The sequence below is a fragment of the Akebia trifoliata genome, unplaced genomic scaffold (assembly GCF_017979445.1).
Source record: "Akebia trifoliata isolate Shusen 1 unplaced genomic scaffold, ASM1797944v1 Contig01329, whole genome shotgun sequence".
Classification (NCBI taxonomy): Eukaryota; Viridiplantae; Streptophyta; class Magnoliopsida; order Ranunculales; family Lardizabalaceae; genus Akebia; species Akebia trifoliata.
The window spans coordinates 59,684-75,593 of NW_028237671.1; the positions used below are offsets into that span (position 1 = coordinate 59,684).

The 15,910-nt window shown below is 33.9% G+C and overlaps 1 protein-coding gene across 11 annotated transcripts; it reads left to right on the forward strand.

Moving 5' to 3' along the window:
* Window positions 1–7,761: 7,761 nt before the first annotated feature.
* LOC147380530 (kinesin-like protein KIN-12C) lies at window positions 7,762–15,586 on the forward strand. Of its 11 annotated transcripts, XR_015175267.1 has the most exons (13): window positions 7,796–8,321; window positions 8,796–9,150; window positions 9,965–10,030; window positions 11,181–11,375; window positions 11,551–11,791; window positions 12,066–12,140; window positions 12,222–12,474; window positions 12,564–12,662; window positions 12,747–12,910; window positions 13,104–13,251; window positions 13,929–13,996; window positions 14,823–14,930; window positions 15,096–15,580. XR_015175267.1 is itself a non-coding variant. In XM_086431587.1 (11 exons), the coding sequence occupies exons 8-11, from the start codon at window positions 12,570–12,572 to the stop codon at window positions 15,129–15,131; spliced, it is 312 nt and encodes a 103-aa protein (XP_086287713.1). In that variant the 5' UTR covers window positions 7,762–8,321; window positions 8,796–9,150; window positions 9,965–10,030; window positions 11,181–11,375; window positions 11,551–11,791; window positions 12,066–12,140; window positions 12,222–12,474; window positions 12,564–12,569; the 3' UTR covers window positions 15,132–15,586. The 11 variants fall into 11 exon arrangements, 1 of the variants encoding a protein (XP_086287713.1); XR_015175268.1 differs by lacking the exon at window positions 13,929–13,996 and having other exon boundaries at window positions 12,734–12,910; XR_015175269.1 differs by lacking the exon at window positions 13,929–13,996 and having other exon boundaries at window positions 12,836–12,910.
* The last annotated feature ends 324 nt before the right edge of the window (window positions 15,587–15,910 follow it).

Genomic DNA, 15,910 nt, shown 5'->3' on the forward strand with positions numbered 1-15,910 from the left:
ATTCAAATTCAAATATACTTCTAAAGGGATGCTACAATCAGTACTTATTTGAGACAACAATGCTTCCAACAGAAGTGAATTAGATTGTGTGTATAAATGACATGAACAACCATTATAAAAAGAGCTAAGGTTGCAAGTTTGTGTCTGAGATAGACATGTAGAGGTGAGAATTTCCATAGAAAGGGAGGAAAATTTGATTTTTATTTTTTTATTTTTTTAAATGAAGAGTTAAAAAGAAAATTTAGGCACCCAACCCATGAATGTAAGCACTTCCCAACCCCTGACATCCCAAAACAGGTCTGAACCGCTTATGAATTTTGATCTTAATAGTGCTCCCAAATGCTTCCTCATTTATTGACCTGATGATCAAAGGTCAAAATTAGCCTCAGGCCTTGAAAAAAGATCAAGGTCTTTAAATTATACTAGACCTTCTAACATGCAAACTTTTTTACACAAATATGTTGTTGTTGACAAATCAGAAAAGGTTCTTAAAAGCTCATTTCAATATCTACAACAATTATCTCGCTCTGTCGTTGTTGATGATGAATGAGATGTATCTTTAAAATTTTATTTAGCTCTTTTATGAACATTCAAGATCATTTAGATTAGCACCCTGAAGAAGGTTTTCTGAGATTTCCGTCAATGAAATCTTGGCTTCAAAGGTGATCAAATTTTATCCATGTTTTTGCCACAACTCTTCTGGTTGCACAACAAGGATCAAATCCCCCTAAATCAAATTGGCTCAAGGCCACCATTATTTGTGGCTGAGTTGTGTTAAGTCTATGTCGGTCTGACTTTTGTTACCATTATCATCTATATCAACTTATCTATTTCACCACACATGTAATAATAAAAAAGTACGTCCTGCCTTAAGGATTTTATTCAATAATCACACTCTACGCCAAAACTATTCTTTTCTAGGATCATTTGTTTTCTTTGTTAAAATCTCCCTCATTGCACAATCGATTAGTAGGTGTGCCATAAACTATTATGCTTTCCATAATCCCCTTTCTAACCAATAAACAAAATAAATCTCGAAGGCAATGGGGGCACTTAGCCCTACAATAATTTTTAAAACCCATTAATGATTTATATCTACTTCTACCTTTAGATAAACACTTACATGGTTCATAGGCCATGTAAAAATAGTTATGAACTTCTAGTCAAATATTCAAGGAACATCACACCCGGTAAAAGCAAAAAACTTTGAAAGTAGAATCAAATCTTTTTTATTTTTAATTAATAAAATTAAAATCAAACCTGATTTAGAAACAAAACTAAATTTCAGGATTGAACATGCAAATTGACAGATGGTCCTTTATTGCAGCAAATTCTGTCCAATATGGAGGCAGAGACTCCAGTACTGGAATGCATACATCATACATCCACTTTCGAATAGCCAAATCTGCCTCCAAAATTTTATCTTTGGTTGTCAATGCACTCTTAATTCACGGTTGTGCACCTGAACTTGTCAGTGGAACAAAAAAATTGACAATCCCTTTCCTGACTCATCAAATTTTTTATTTTTATTTTTATCTTTTGCAACATCCCTTAGACTACAACTAATTTGATATTGCACCTTTGCAGGAACTCTTCGATAAGCTTTAGCATCCCCCTTCTTTCGAGCAAGATGTTCTTTCATTTGATGTATCCTGCCTCCACAATATGTCTTTCCACTATAATTGTTTTTCAGTATAATCCTTCCCTTTGCAGTTGGAACATCCAACTGTGATTGATATCCTAAGTAATATCTATCTTAGTTCGAGTGAAACTAAGATTGATAGAAGTGGGAGCTTCACTTGAATTTGACATTCTAACAATTTAAAATACGTAACACTAATCCAAATTAGAATCTCAATCATAGATAAAAAAGAATTAATAAACACTGCACTTAGAATCTTGAACAATTATTAACATATAAAGAAACTTGAATAAATGAAGAGCATTATGAAGAAATCATTAGTTACACAATGAATAAAACCACAAGAAGGACAGTAAAACAAAATGAAATTAATGCCATTTTTAAAGTAAAAGCATTTCCTTAGTAAGATAGTAAGATTTTGAGCCTTACTAAGGGTCGTTTTGCTCAAATGAATTACCACATTTGAAATCCAACACCAAAGCCCTCTAAGTTTCATTGAAAAACTCAGATCCAAAAAATAATAGTAATAATTTCTTTTGAACCAGATCTAATGTTTTGAAAATGAGTAGTAACCGAACTACCACATAACTCCAAAATTTAAATTAACTGTGAAAAATAACTTTTCTTATATTTTTTTTCGAAATAATTGTTTAAGTCATTAAAGAGCATCTCTACTCATCTCATCTCAACCATTCATTAGGATTCCAAACATGTTAGAACACTTATTTTTTTCCCCGATATGTATGAGATTAGTGGTGGCAATTTAGCAGGTATATAACTGGGTTTCCCAATTCAACCAACTTGTTTTAGTGGTCTGAATGATTTATTGAAATTGGAGTCTTTGGATACAAAATTCGTAGAATTTTGTCCTTTACAACCCTGGAGCATTAGGTTATGTTTTTGGATACCAATAGGAGAGCCCAATGACCCATAGTAAGGGTGAAATCGTTACAAACATAGTAAGGTTAGAAGAACTCATTATTGAAATAATAAAATCAACAACACAATGAGTGAATAAACAATTCAAAAAGAAGGAAGTTGTTTTCCTAGAAAGTTGGAAATGAAGGGCAAACTTACACAGTCACAAACCCTTCTTTAGACGTTTTGAGTTCCGAGACTTCAGTCTTGTTCTACAAGTTTAAAAATAAAAATAATATTTTAGTTATTTAATAAACCCTTCGTCTTCAGTAGTTTCTACATGTTTTACAAGTTTAAAAGATACAAATTTATATTTAGTTACTTAATTTTAATATTTCAATTTAAAACCCTAAAAATTCTAAACCATGTATTTCTAATTATAAGTTTCGAACTTTCAAATTTGTGAACCGGTTCTAGGAGAATCGACTGTCTTCTTGGTCAAACATGTAATTAGGAAAAAATTGACGATTTTATCTAAACAACGATACTAGTAGAACCAACCCGAAATATTTATAAAATCTGTCTGAACTTGTTTGGATCATCGGTCTGGTCCCGATTTTTAAAACACTGGTTTTGGAAGATGGAATAAAAATTCATAGAAATGAAGTGGTATTATTTGTGGAACCTCTTCAACTAAGAAATCTTTTTGGTACATTGGAAGAGCCAAGTCACACGAATTTGGAGAAGTTTGATTTAGTGGAGGAGTTAATCGATTCTAATGAAGGGATCACAAAATGACGTGAGTCAACTCATAATTCAGCCAACTCTAGAGGTAAACCTGTAGACACCCCATTTTGCATCCGCCTGATCTGATAACCCATCACTCGATTGTTGTGGATCCCTAATGATGAGCACGGAATATATACAAAGAGGCGGAAGCCTATGAAAAGACCTTTTATCCAATTCCTTCCCAATCCTCATACTCCTCAAAATTTTCTATTTCATTCTCTTTCTTTTAGAAGGATTAGCATATAAATTATGCCTGCTTAGGATCGTCGCACATTTATACTCGACTTAGTGAGTACTCATGTTGAGGGTCGCTACACGTTTCGAGTACCTAGAGATTTAGGATACTAGAAAAATGAGAAATTAAATTTAAAACTAGTCACATTGGGATCAAACAAAATTTCTCATCAAAATTTAGATAAAATGACAAAAATACCCCTCGTAGGTCCTATATCTCCAAAATACATAAAAAGTACTGTCGTTATTCTTAGAATGAGATTTTGAGTCTAATAAGACTAAAATAAGTGAAGATAAAGAAATTTACAAAAAATTGTCAAAATGATCAAAATACCCCTAACGTTCAACTTTTCCTCAAGATAGGAAATAGTTCATTTGAACTAGACTTGATAGTCTTAGACCTCCGAGATTTCTACATTATCTTATGCATGAACTGGTTAGTAGCATACCATGCAGTTGAGATTATTATGCAAAGACATTTAGATTTAGTACACCAAGGCAACCAAAATTCAAGTTCAAAGGATTTTGGATTCGGGTAGTCCAAACGATAGAACCCCCAAAAAGTAAAGCAAATTTAGGCAGTATATATGGCATGATGACTAACTTTAGCGAAGAAAAGGGCGAACCACTAAAGGTAGAAGCAATTCAAATGGTATGTGGGTTTCTGGATGTATTTCTTGAAGAATTACCTGGATTACCCCCAATTAAGGAATACAAGTGCTCAATTGAACCGATTTTAGGAACTAGACCTATATCGATTCCACGCTATCGGATCACTCTAGCAAAAATAAAAGAGTTGAAGATTCAATTGGAAGAATTGACGATACTGGATTTTATATGTCCGAGTAATTCGCCTTGGGGTTTTCTAGTTTTATTCATGAAGAAGAAAGATGGGTCAATGAGGTTATGCATTGAATCACAAATTGAACTAGGTAATTATAAAAATTAAGTATCCCCTTCCTAGGATCGATGATTTGTTTGACTAACTGAGAGGTGCTAAATACTTCTCAAAAACTCGATCTAAGATTTTGATACCATTAGTTGAGGATCAAGGAAGATAATATATCTAAGATAGCATTCAGGACATGGTTAGGGCACTTCGAGTACCTAGTAATGTCATTTAGTCTAACTAATACACATACAACATTTATGGACCGTATATAGTGGGTATTTTAAGATCACTTGAATTATTTCATCATTATTTTCGTTGATGGTATTCTGATTTACTCAAGAAAAGAAGAAGAGCACGAGGACCATCTAAATATCGTACTTCATATATTGCGCAAAGAGAAACTTTATGTGAAATCCTCTAAGTGTGAGTTTGGTTAGATGAGGTAAAATTCTTAGGACATGTGATTTTTAAGGATGAGATATCTGTGGACCCATCAAAGATTGAAATGATTATTAACTAGCAAAGATTGAATACAATTATTGAGATTAGAAGTTTTCTTGCATTTGCGAGATGCTATTGGATATTTGTAGAAGGATTTTTCAAAATAACTTCGTCATTAACGAGTTAACCTAGAAAGTGGTCAAGTTCGAATAGACAGATAGTTGTGAAGCAACATTCCAAAAGTTAAAGACTCGATTAACCATGACACTAGTTTTGATAGTACATATGTTAGGAGAGAAGTATACTATCTATGCAGATGCCTCTCACACAGGATTTGGTTGTGCACTAATGCAAGATGGTTGGGTGATTGCTTATGCGTGAAGACAATTGAAGATCCATGAGAAGAATTATTTGACTCATGATTTAGAGTTGGCAACTATAATCCATGCACTCAAGTTTTGAAGACATTACATGCGTGGGAAGACATTTGAAGTGTATTCAGATCACAAGAGCTTCAAATATTTATTTTCACAGAAAGAGTTGAACATGAGACAAAGGCGATGGATGAAATACTTGAAGGACAATGACTTCACATTACATTACCATGTCGATAAGACTTGTAGATGCACAATTATTGAATTTTCAATACCACTTCTACTAAGATTTGGAGTCCTCACCATTCATATTTGTAAAATGGTGTAAATGGTCACCCGATGTGCATTTTTAGAAAAAAATGTCATTTTTGACATTTAGTGGCTCTCGATGGATAAGATACCAATCAACTTGAGATTGGGGTAAGCAGCTCGATTGAAGAAAAGGGAAGGTGTTAGGCACCATTTTCTCCCCACCAAGTGGTGGTAACCTTAACATAACTTGGTCATTTTGATTGAAAATGTAAAATAAAATAAAATGCCACCTGTCGATAACTTGTACGCTAAGTAGGGATTTACTTTTGGCTTGATTACAGGATCATCCCACTGAAGGAGATAATCCTAATAAATACTTAGCCTTGATAACTACATGTGTTTTTAAAAAATATTGATTATGGTTGTGGGTCCATTATCATGAATTGAGAAGGATCATATATCGATTGCCTCAAAATGATTTTAAGGATTAAAACTGTTTTATTTTTTAAAGTGGTTACAACCCCTATACTTTCAATTAAATCGAAGTCTGATCTACTAAAGATAGGGGAGGAGGAGCATAACATCCTATGTATTTCAAAAAGGAAATTAAAGAGATGAGGGGATAAAGTAGAAAAAAGATATAGAGATGGTATATAGAGAGAGGGGGTATGTAATGCCTATGCTTAAACCCACCTTGAGGCTTGAGCCTTCCTTTTTATTCTTCTCTTCTTCTTAGATTTTTTGTAGAATTGTGAGAGTAGATTTTTTTAGAGTTGATGAAGTGAGAAAAATAGAAAAAAGTTAAGAGAATTCTTTTTTAATTTTTTTTCATTTTTTAGACTTAGACTTGGTACCCCATTTTGGAAGGTGGTGGGTGGGGGGGTATTTATAGGTGTTAGGGATTATTTTTGAGAATATGATGAGGTGAAAAGGTAGAAGTGTTCAGAATGACATGGGATTTGAGGGTGATAGGTGTGAAATTTTAGGTAAAGAGGAGGGTATTTGTACAAGGGAGGCAAATGGAGAATTTTTTTTATTCAAATGGTTTGGATCCTATCCAATCCATTTGAGTAAAGTGTTTGGTGAGGTGAAGTAATGGAGGGTTTGGTTGAAAGAATGGGGTTGAGTGTTAGTTGGGATGACGAGGTGAGGTGTTTGATTAGAATAATGGGTTGTGTAAGGAGTTAGGTATTTAGGTTTTTGGAAGATTAAGGAGATGATGCCATGTGTCAAAAAAAGTGTGGAGATGGAGTGTTTAGGTGAGTTGATTGGAGGGAAGGGGTGTGAGGATGACTTATGAGAATAGGTTGAGGATGAATAATGAAGGGAGGTGTAGATTGTGATGTAGGTTCACTACAACATTTTTGACCTACTGCAGCGTTTTATAACAGCGGATCATTTTATCCGCCTTTATATATTTATATATTGCAGCGGATAATTCTATCCGCCGCAATAGATACCCCCGCAAAACGCCTATCCTGTATATTCAATTCCTATAGCAGCGAAACAGTTTATCTGCCGCTACAAAACCCAATTTTCTTTTATATAAAAATTTTGGTTTAGTGAGTTTTGTTTATAAATTTTTTTTAATTGAATATAGCAGTGGATTGGAAAATCCGCCAGTAAAAAATTAATTTTTTTTTTACACAGAAAAAGTTCAGTTAACGTGTTGCTCTTTATCAACTTATTTTAAATTGAATATAGCGGCGGATTAACGTATCCGCCACTATAAAATGAATTTTTTAAATATTTAGTGAAAATTGAATATAACAGCGGATTAATTTATCCGCCACTAAAAAATCAATTTTTATTTTTTATTTTTTTAGTATAAAAAGTTATGTTAATGAGTTGTTCTTCATCAATTTATTTTAAATTGAATATAACAGCGGATTATTATTTCCGCCGCTACAGAATGAATTTTTTTTAAATATAAAATATTTTATTTTAGTGAGATTGAATATAACAGCGGATTAATTTATCTGCCGCTATAGGGACTAGAAAAAAAATTGTACATATATTTTTGCAGCGGATCCTTTTATCAGCCCCTATAGGACCTATGCATTGGAAAAAAAAAAAATTTCCATCCAATTTTTTTTGCAGCGGATCCGTTTATCCGTCCCTATAGGACATATGCATTGGGAAAATTTTTTTTTGCCATCCAATTTATTTGCAGCGGAACCTTTTATCCGCCCCTATGGGACGTGTGCATTGGGAAAAAAAATTTTTCTATCCAATTTATTTGCAGCGGATCCTTTTTCTGCCCCCATAGGACGTATGCAATGGGGAAAAAACAATTTTTATGTGCAGCGGATAAGAAAAGTCGTCGGTAAAAAAATACTTAAAAAAAATTTGACGAAGAGGAAGCCCGCGATTTTTCTTCCCTCTCGTTTCGCTATTACAAGCCGTTTCTCCAAACTGATTTTAGACGAGGAAGATCGAGTGAAAACCATTTTAATCTCACATTCCAACAGGAAAGAACAAAATAGAACGAGCCCTAAAGCTTGAGAGAAATTTTCACCTTCAATTCTGTCATCTTCGATTTCTCCAAGTTTTTTGTTTTAGATCGATTTCTCCCATCTCCAATCGCTCACCATCTTTGATTTCAAACCCTAACGAAGCTCATTTTTTATCCTCACAAAACCCTAATAATCTCTCATCTTCGATTTCAAAATCCTATTTAAAATCAGGTATTTCAATTTTATTTCTCCCATCTTGATCTCGTTACACAGCGAGGAGCTACTTAGAAGGAGCGAGTGAGGATCCTCTACCGAAGAGCCCTAAAAAAGACTCTAATCTTCTTCTGATCCACCATTTTCATCAAAATCCTATTTGAAATCAGGTAAATCATCTGTTCTATCAAGATGTAAGCATTTAATCCCTCTTTGATTTATAATTCTTCTGTGTGTAAATCTGATGTATTTTTCAAATTTAATGTTTTTTGTTTTTTGGTGCAATTAGTTAGAGTTTTAGGTCAGTAACAAGGTTCATCTTTTAAAATCTAATAATGTTTCAATAATCACATAAGGATTCCATTTATTCATTTATTTTGCTCTGCAAATTTTGTGTTTTTTTTCCCCAATTTTATGAAGAAAAAAAAAATCTGTGAGTCAGAATTTTAGATCAGTAATGGTTCATACTATACAATCTAATATTGTTCCACAAATCACACAAGAATTCCATTTATATATATATAGATATATATATATATATTGGTTGAAGTTAGACTTTGAGATAAGTAATTTTACAATCTAATAATGTTCCAACATTCACTTAAGAATTCAAAGAGAATTAAAAAATTTCCACATTGATTCAGGTGGAGTGACTTCCATGGATGACTTCTTGAAGGAATTCTTTCCAAAATTTTATAGGAGGAAGCAACAACATCTCCACGAAACGGATTACTGTAAATATAATAACCAGATTCTTCCGCTGTGTTTGCATGTCAACTATTGGTGGAGGAAGCAACAACATACAACTATTGTATGTCAGCACCCTTGATGTGGTGAAGGAATCAGCTTCTTTACACGTCTTTGGATTTAGGAAAAACTTCAACTCTACAGAAGGAGCGTGGTCCTTTGTTTGGATAGGGCATTCTGACTTCTAACGGAGCAATATGGGCCCATCAAAGGAAAATCGTAACTCCAGAGTTTTACATGGAGAAAGTTAAGGTAATTTCGTACTCCAAAGGGGTGTCCCATTCCTATAACATATGGTATCTACGTGTTACCAAACATAGCCTAATAGTATCTTTTTGTAAAAAATCTTGAACTTTTGTTTAGAAAAACGAGATATGGTTCCTAAAAAGGTTTTCCTTGTGAGGAGTTGGTATTTTACGTGGGAAATGTTCTTTTAGGTGCCTTCATGGCCCTCTAGACTTTGTAGTTTTTTTGTACATCATTTGTAGCTATATGCTTTTGTAACTAGAGGTGTTTCCCTTTTTTTGTTCTCTTAATATAATACATCTTCACCTATAAAAAAATAGAAGAAATAAAAATAGAAGTTGTAAGAAGAAAATGATATTTAAAACATGATATGAATTTGAACACGAGTAGGTTTAGATTGTTAGATTCAGCAATTCAACAATTCTGTCTTCAAGGATCCAAAACTGACAGCATCTAAACCATAAACTAGTAGGCACTTCTTCCACTAAAAATATATGAAGTCTTTGTGCAGAGCTAGATAGCATACTTAAGAAGAAAAAAGAAAAAGAAAAAGATAGCATACTTAAACTTACAACTTTTTTGTTTTTTTCGATAAGTATTGAACTCACAACATTAATACAGGAATGAGGCAGGATCTATGGGTGTTCCCTCGACTTTCTTGAAGAGGGAAAGAGAAATATATGTTTTTAGCATACGCTAATTCCTTATTATTTTATTGGCTGAATTTTATGTCGTGGCTTTTCATTTTTCTGAATGTTTAGTATTATAATTAAATCATAGTATGTGGAATCCTCATTTGATTTGCATCTTTAAGTTGTAGTTTGCAGTTGAGATTCAGAATTCTAATTTGGTAAAACCAAAGAACGTGAAAGCTAGAGATGTTGATGTAAGTTGGTGATATAATACAAAATACTTTGGTTGCTTGGATATGTTCTTGTTTTGCAGTTTACATGATCTTGTCAATTTCTCGAAACATACTACCTAAATTTCAGCACAAATGGTACCAAGATGATAATATAAAGATAATCATTTAAGGAATAGTTTCCATACGATAGTGCTACAATTCATGTCTCCCAATAAATTCAAATTTTATTTTGCACTACCTATGTAACAAAGACATTAAGTTATCTGCTATTGAGAATCACATTAATTTGGTTTCATGATATCATTATATTTCTTAAATGTGTTGGTGATTTGGTTCACCTTTTAGCTACTTCTATCTCTCAAATAAATGGAATTGTCATCTTAACCAATAGCATTGTCATCTTTGCACAGTCAGTTTGTTGTAATGTTGCTTCAAGACAATGTGTTAGACTGTGGGCTCCTCTCAACCAAGTTCAGAAATTGGTGGGGGCGAGGGAGAGGTTGATACCTTTTTAGATGGATTGGTTATTGATTGAAAATTGATGCTGAATCTCCATTGGCAATTGTTATTCCCAGTAGAAGCTCTAGCTTGTCCATGATATTGCGGGATGGTGATATATCTTGGTTAGCTTTCCTAGACAGAGTCAAACATTCCAAGTATTCACTTATTTGTGTGTTTGCTTTCTCTTTCTCCATTTGGATCTATAGATATGTTCAGACGTTATTTGCTTGGAATTATCCATCGTATTACATAATTTTTCCTTCACACTTTATTTTATAATTAACACTCAACAGCTTGACTACACACAGTTTGAATTATCCATTATCTCACATAATTTGGCTTTCACACTTTATTTTACAATTAACACTCAACAACATGATTACACAGTTTGAGAGACTGCTATTTAAAGGATAAGACATGAAAAAAGTAAGAGAATCAAGATAGGAAATTGTTGCAAACATTTGCGGGGGTTAATTACCCAGTAACTATATATAATATATCATTTCTTTTCTACTCTTGGTTGCTCCCACATGAGCAAAATCCTTGCTCCGCCCCCGCTTATTATTTATCAATCATTGTTATTTTTGTTTGTACATGGCTAAGCATAATTCTGTTTTTCCTTGTTGTTCTTGTATATTCATTTTTATAAAACTAATTTTTCCTTTTCCAGGCTTCATATAGGTTTTTCCTTGGATGTGGATTGTGTCGAGATGCTTTAGGTCTCGCACTTCTTATGGAGGTCGTGGTCATTTGGATCTCGGCCAACAAAGGGAGGCAAGCACTAGTAGATCCAAACCTGATCTAATCATCCCTCCACCCAGTACATTTCCCAACCATGCAGAGCAAGCATCCACTTCTACTCCAGGTAGGATAAAATATATAATTTTGTTTATATTTATTAAATGTGGTGGGAATATTTTACAAATCCATGGGGAAATTTTATACTACTAGAAACCAAATGTTTCTCATTAAAATAGTACATATGCATGGTACTAAATTTATAGATTTTACGTCATGTCACATTCATGGTTGTTTTACAGGTACCCATTGTAAACGTGTGAGTGGACACACAAGCCTTGAGTCATCGTGGAACAATGATTCACAAGCTCCACAGAAAAAAGTTTATAGGAATGATTGGGAGCAACCTATTGGTGCTATGGACGGAAAGCCAGGATTATTCTTAGGTGCCATGGTCTGGAAGCCACAAATTTTCTCCTTAATGTATCCTAACTGGAGGCATGTACCAACCAAGAAGAAAGCACTAATTGGGAAGTTGTCTAGGTATGATAGAAGGAAGTTATATAAAATATTACTATCATTAATGTCAAATATTTATAAGAAACATTTCATCATTGTTATATGAATGTGATGTGGGAAGTGTTTCATAATAGGCACAGCATAGTTTTTCTTCGATGATGCTTAGAAAACCCCTTAGAAGATGACCTTGCGTTAAGATCAGATGAACTCAATGAGACCATTTGTGAAGTAGCCAAAAATAGATTGAAGATATGTTGCCAAATAAATAAGTTTCACCACTAACTATGTTTATCAACAGATCTCTCAATGCAAATCACATATTTCTGAGCTGAATTTGCATGCAGAAGCACAGGCACGTGAGTACAAGCAAAAGGTTGGTTATCACTCTCCGCTTTATCGAAATGAAGATTGCAAGATACATTTTTTCCTTGTTTAATTTTTTGAATCTGATCAGTTCTAAACCAGTTCAAAGCATTGGTAGCCATGGCTGAACAAGTGAAACCCGAACCTGCATCCTCCCACCTTGCAAACTCGTCATCAACTAAACTAGAAAAAAATGCATCAAAGTCTAGAAGATCGGTTCCCCTTTTAAATGCATTGGATTGAGCTTAGCACATCAAATAAACTCTGAGAAGGATGAGGAGCTCACTGCGGGGAGGCTTCAAATCGAAGAGCTTGAAGGATTAGCTGCAAGTCGACAGAAAGACGTAAGTTGATCACACCCCTTGGTATGACCTTTCACCTTTTGACGGGCACCCATTGTTCTAAATTTGAATTTCGTCTGCTTTTCTTTCAGATATTCATGTTGAATGTTAGACTAGCTGCTGCGGAGAGCATGACCCATCATGTAACTCGTGATTTATTGGGAGTAAAGTTGGATATGAGCAACTATGCTGTAAGATTATGACTTATGCCTTATTCCTTAAATTCGTTCATCTTCATTGATATTTTCTATCTTTAACTTAGTTTGTGTAAACAGAAGAATACTGTGTTAGGGTCCTTTGTGCCATGTAAATCCAGTGCACTATCTTCCTACCTATGCTTACTGCCTTCTACTTTTCAATCTAGTCACTCTTGGATCTTCAACAAGTGCACAAAATAACAAAGAAGGCTCAGTTCCACAGTGAAGAATCCCTAGTAAAGGTTAGATTTGGCGATTTTGCGAGAATTTTTTATTTATTTTTCTTTTTTCCTTTTTGTGTTATTGAGGGCTATTTTTGCAAAGGTTAGTTGTGATAAAATCCTCCAAATGTTTGGATTTTGGTTACCCAAGAGGTCTATTTTTTGTCTTGCCATCGTGTAGTAGTATAATGAACATTGGCTTGGTTTATGACAGGGGAGCGGATCCACGAGCTGTAGATAAGGATGAGAAAGCTCCTTGACAGCATAAGACCCTAGCATTGGTAGCGGATATAAACAGAAAATTTTCTGGGTAGGATCATTGATAGGGTGAACACAAGAGATGGGTAGTATAAATAGGCAAGGTATGATTTTTTATATGCTAACATACTAAATTTTTGAATTTTTGGGGTTGATTCCCCATTGCTAGATTTTTTTCATTCATTTAATTTGTTTAGTATGAATAGATTGGAAGATCTATTCTAGTAAGGTGGTGGGTGAGTGTGGGGTGGGTGGAGAAAAACAGAAAATTATTGAAAACTAGTCTATTTTAGACGTAGGTGAAGACAAATAGTATCTTTTTCTAAAAAAAATATAAAATCTTAGACATTGTTTTTACGAAACCGATGTCTAAAGTAAACCATGTTTCCTGAAACTTTAGTATGCTACCATGTTAACTAAAACATGTGCATGCAAATTATAAAATTTACAAGACCTTATCTAGTTATGTAAAATGGCAAAAAGAAGGTGATCATGAACTAGAATATTCACCATCACAAATTGGGCAATAAGAATAGCACCTCGTGATCCCTCTTAGATGCTCTCCCTGCATTGTCTTTGGTGCTTCAATCCTTATATCCTTCCATTGCATCTACCTTTCTTGCTCTCTCAACATTATTTGTTGATTCAATACCTTGCCTGCTAACTTTTGGATTAAGCTTTCCATAAACTTTTGACATTCTAAAGCGTCTCCATTACATCTCTCAATTTTCAGTTCTAGTTGGTTTTTTTCGTCGCACACTAAATCTACATGCAATTGTAGAGTCATTGTTGCAAAATTGATAAGGAGCAAAAGAAGACCTTCATGCATTCAGATGAATCAGACATTAGGTATGCTGCCCAATTACACTTCCCAAATGTCAAAGATAACTGTTTCAAAATGTAGGATATCTTCATGGGTTGGTTGGATTTTCTTCATGTTCTTATTGACTTTGTTCATTTGGTTTAAATGTAGGACATTTCTCCTAATAAAGACTAATAAACTTTTTTAGTAACTAAAGTACCAAACTATAGAAGTTTGTAAACACTTTTTAAATACTAACTATATTCTTAATATCATCCTTCACTTTTAGATTCGGAGTAATGGATTTGTGATTATATGGGAGCATTTTTTGGAATCTCTACTAGAAAAGATACGGAGGAGATTGAGTATGTTTCTGTGCAGAAGAGGGCCTAGTGTTGGCGAGTGTGGGTGCATGGGAGGGTGTGCATGTGTGGGTCAATGTGCATGTAGATAGACACATATCGAGATGAAAACATTCCTTGACAAATATATGAATAGAGAAACATCAGGCCTAGATGAGTGGAAAAAATTCGGCTAGGCTCGCAAGTTAACATAACATCTTGTAACAGGACCAATCTAATTGGCTAATTGACTTTCCAATTGCCAAAATTTGAGAAAATCTCCCATAATTTTGTGGAAAATGTCAAAATTAAAATTTTTTTATAACCAGAAACACATTCATTTGTATATATGAACCCCAAGAGCAAGATGCAATTAATAATATTGGTTTTGTAGAGTGCCTTTTTTGGGATGGTAGATCTACATTCCACATCCAAGTACTTGTTTTGCTAGTCAATGAACCTTTGAAGCTTGTGTCAGTCTGTGCTTTAAACTTAATTTTTTGCATGATTTATTTACATTTTGTTTTCTTAGGGGCATTTGATTGATGGCCGAGCAAGTGCTGGTGCAAGTGTTGATTCAGCAAGGCAGAACTTAGCAACAACCTTTGTTAATGCTTTCATGAATGCAGGTTTTGGTCAGGTAAAATATGTAATTTTAAAGGGATTCTAATGACTGTTAAGTATGTTTAATTACATTATTTGGATCGATATATTCAATTTTGTTTTCCTGATTTACTATTTTGAATGTAGCATTACTGGGAATGATAGAATGGGTTTACTGATTAATCCAAAAGTTTCTGTGCAGATCTCTGATGCAAAGTTGCAAGATGTGATCAAGTAAACGGATGAAGAAACCCAGATGTGTGCATGTGAGCTCCTTTCTTTGGTTGATTCAATCTCAAAGTACAAAGAGTACATGGAATCAACAATTTCACAAATGAAGAGGGATCTGTCTGGAACAGCCGGAGCTGTTGCAAATGCTTACGAGAGCTCCTTACCAGCTGAGTTTGGTATGCATTCTAGTGTAAGCAAGTGAGTTTGAACACACACCCACTAGCCCATTTGTGCCTTTTTATGCCATCTTAGGTAGAGAGTTTTCACATCCAGTCAGGTAGATACCCAACATTTGATGATGATGTAAGTAGCCAGACCTTATATAATCCTTTCTCACACATTTTTAGAGTCCTCAACCTTCACTAAAATTCTGTTTCACAAGTGCCTTATATAAGTCTTTAGGACTGCATTGTTTATTTCGTCAATTACATCTTTTGTTAAGACTCTTGTCTTGAAACATTTTCTTACTATAAACATATGCAGTTCTTTGGTGATTTATTTATGTATTAGTGCGGGATTAATAAAAGTTAGTGTGGCAATAACAGCTCTCTTATATTATTTATTTTAAAGTTTTCAATCTGTACAGGTTGGAGGACACAGGTTAAATGTATATGTATATATATATATATATATATGAAAAAAATTACAGCAGTGGATACAAATTCCATCTTTTTATATTGTTTTTGAAGGATATATAATAATTAAAAAAAAAAAACGTATAGCAGCGGATTTTAATATCCGCCGCTATATGTGTTCTATTTTTTTTTAAAAAAATTGACCGATTGC

Excerpts from the sequence above, each read along its gene's own strand:
- LOC147380530 (XM_086431587.1), top strand. The coding sequence starts at position 12,570 with ATGTTGAATGTTAGACTAGCTGCTGCGGAGAGCATGACCCATCATGTA. Across the intron at positions 12,911-14,822 it reads GTGAAGAATCCCTAGTAAAG|GGGCATTTGATTGATGGCCG; the intron begins GTTAGATTTGGC and ends TTGTTTTCTTAG. Across the intron at positions 14,931-15,095 it reads TGAATGCAGGTTTTGGTCAG|ATCTCTGATGCAAAGTTGCA; the intron begins GTAAAATATGTA and ends GTTTCTGTGCAG.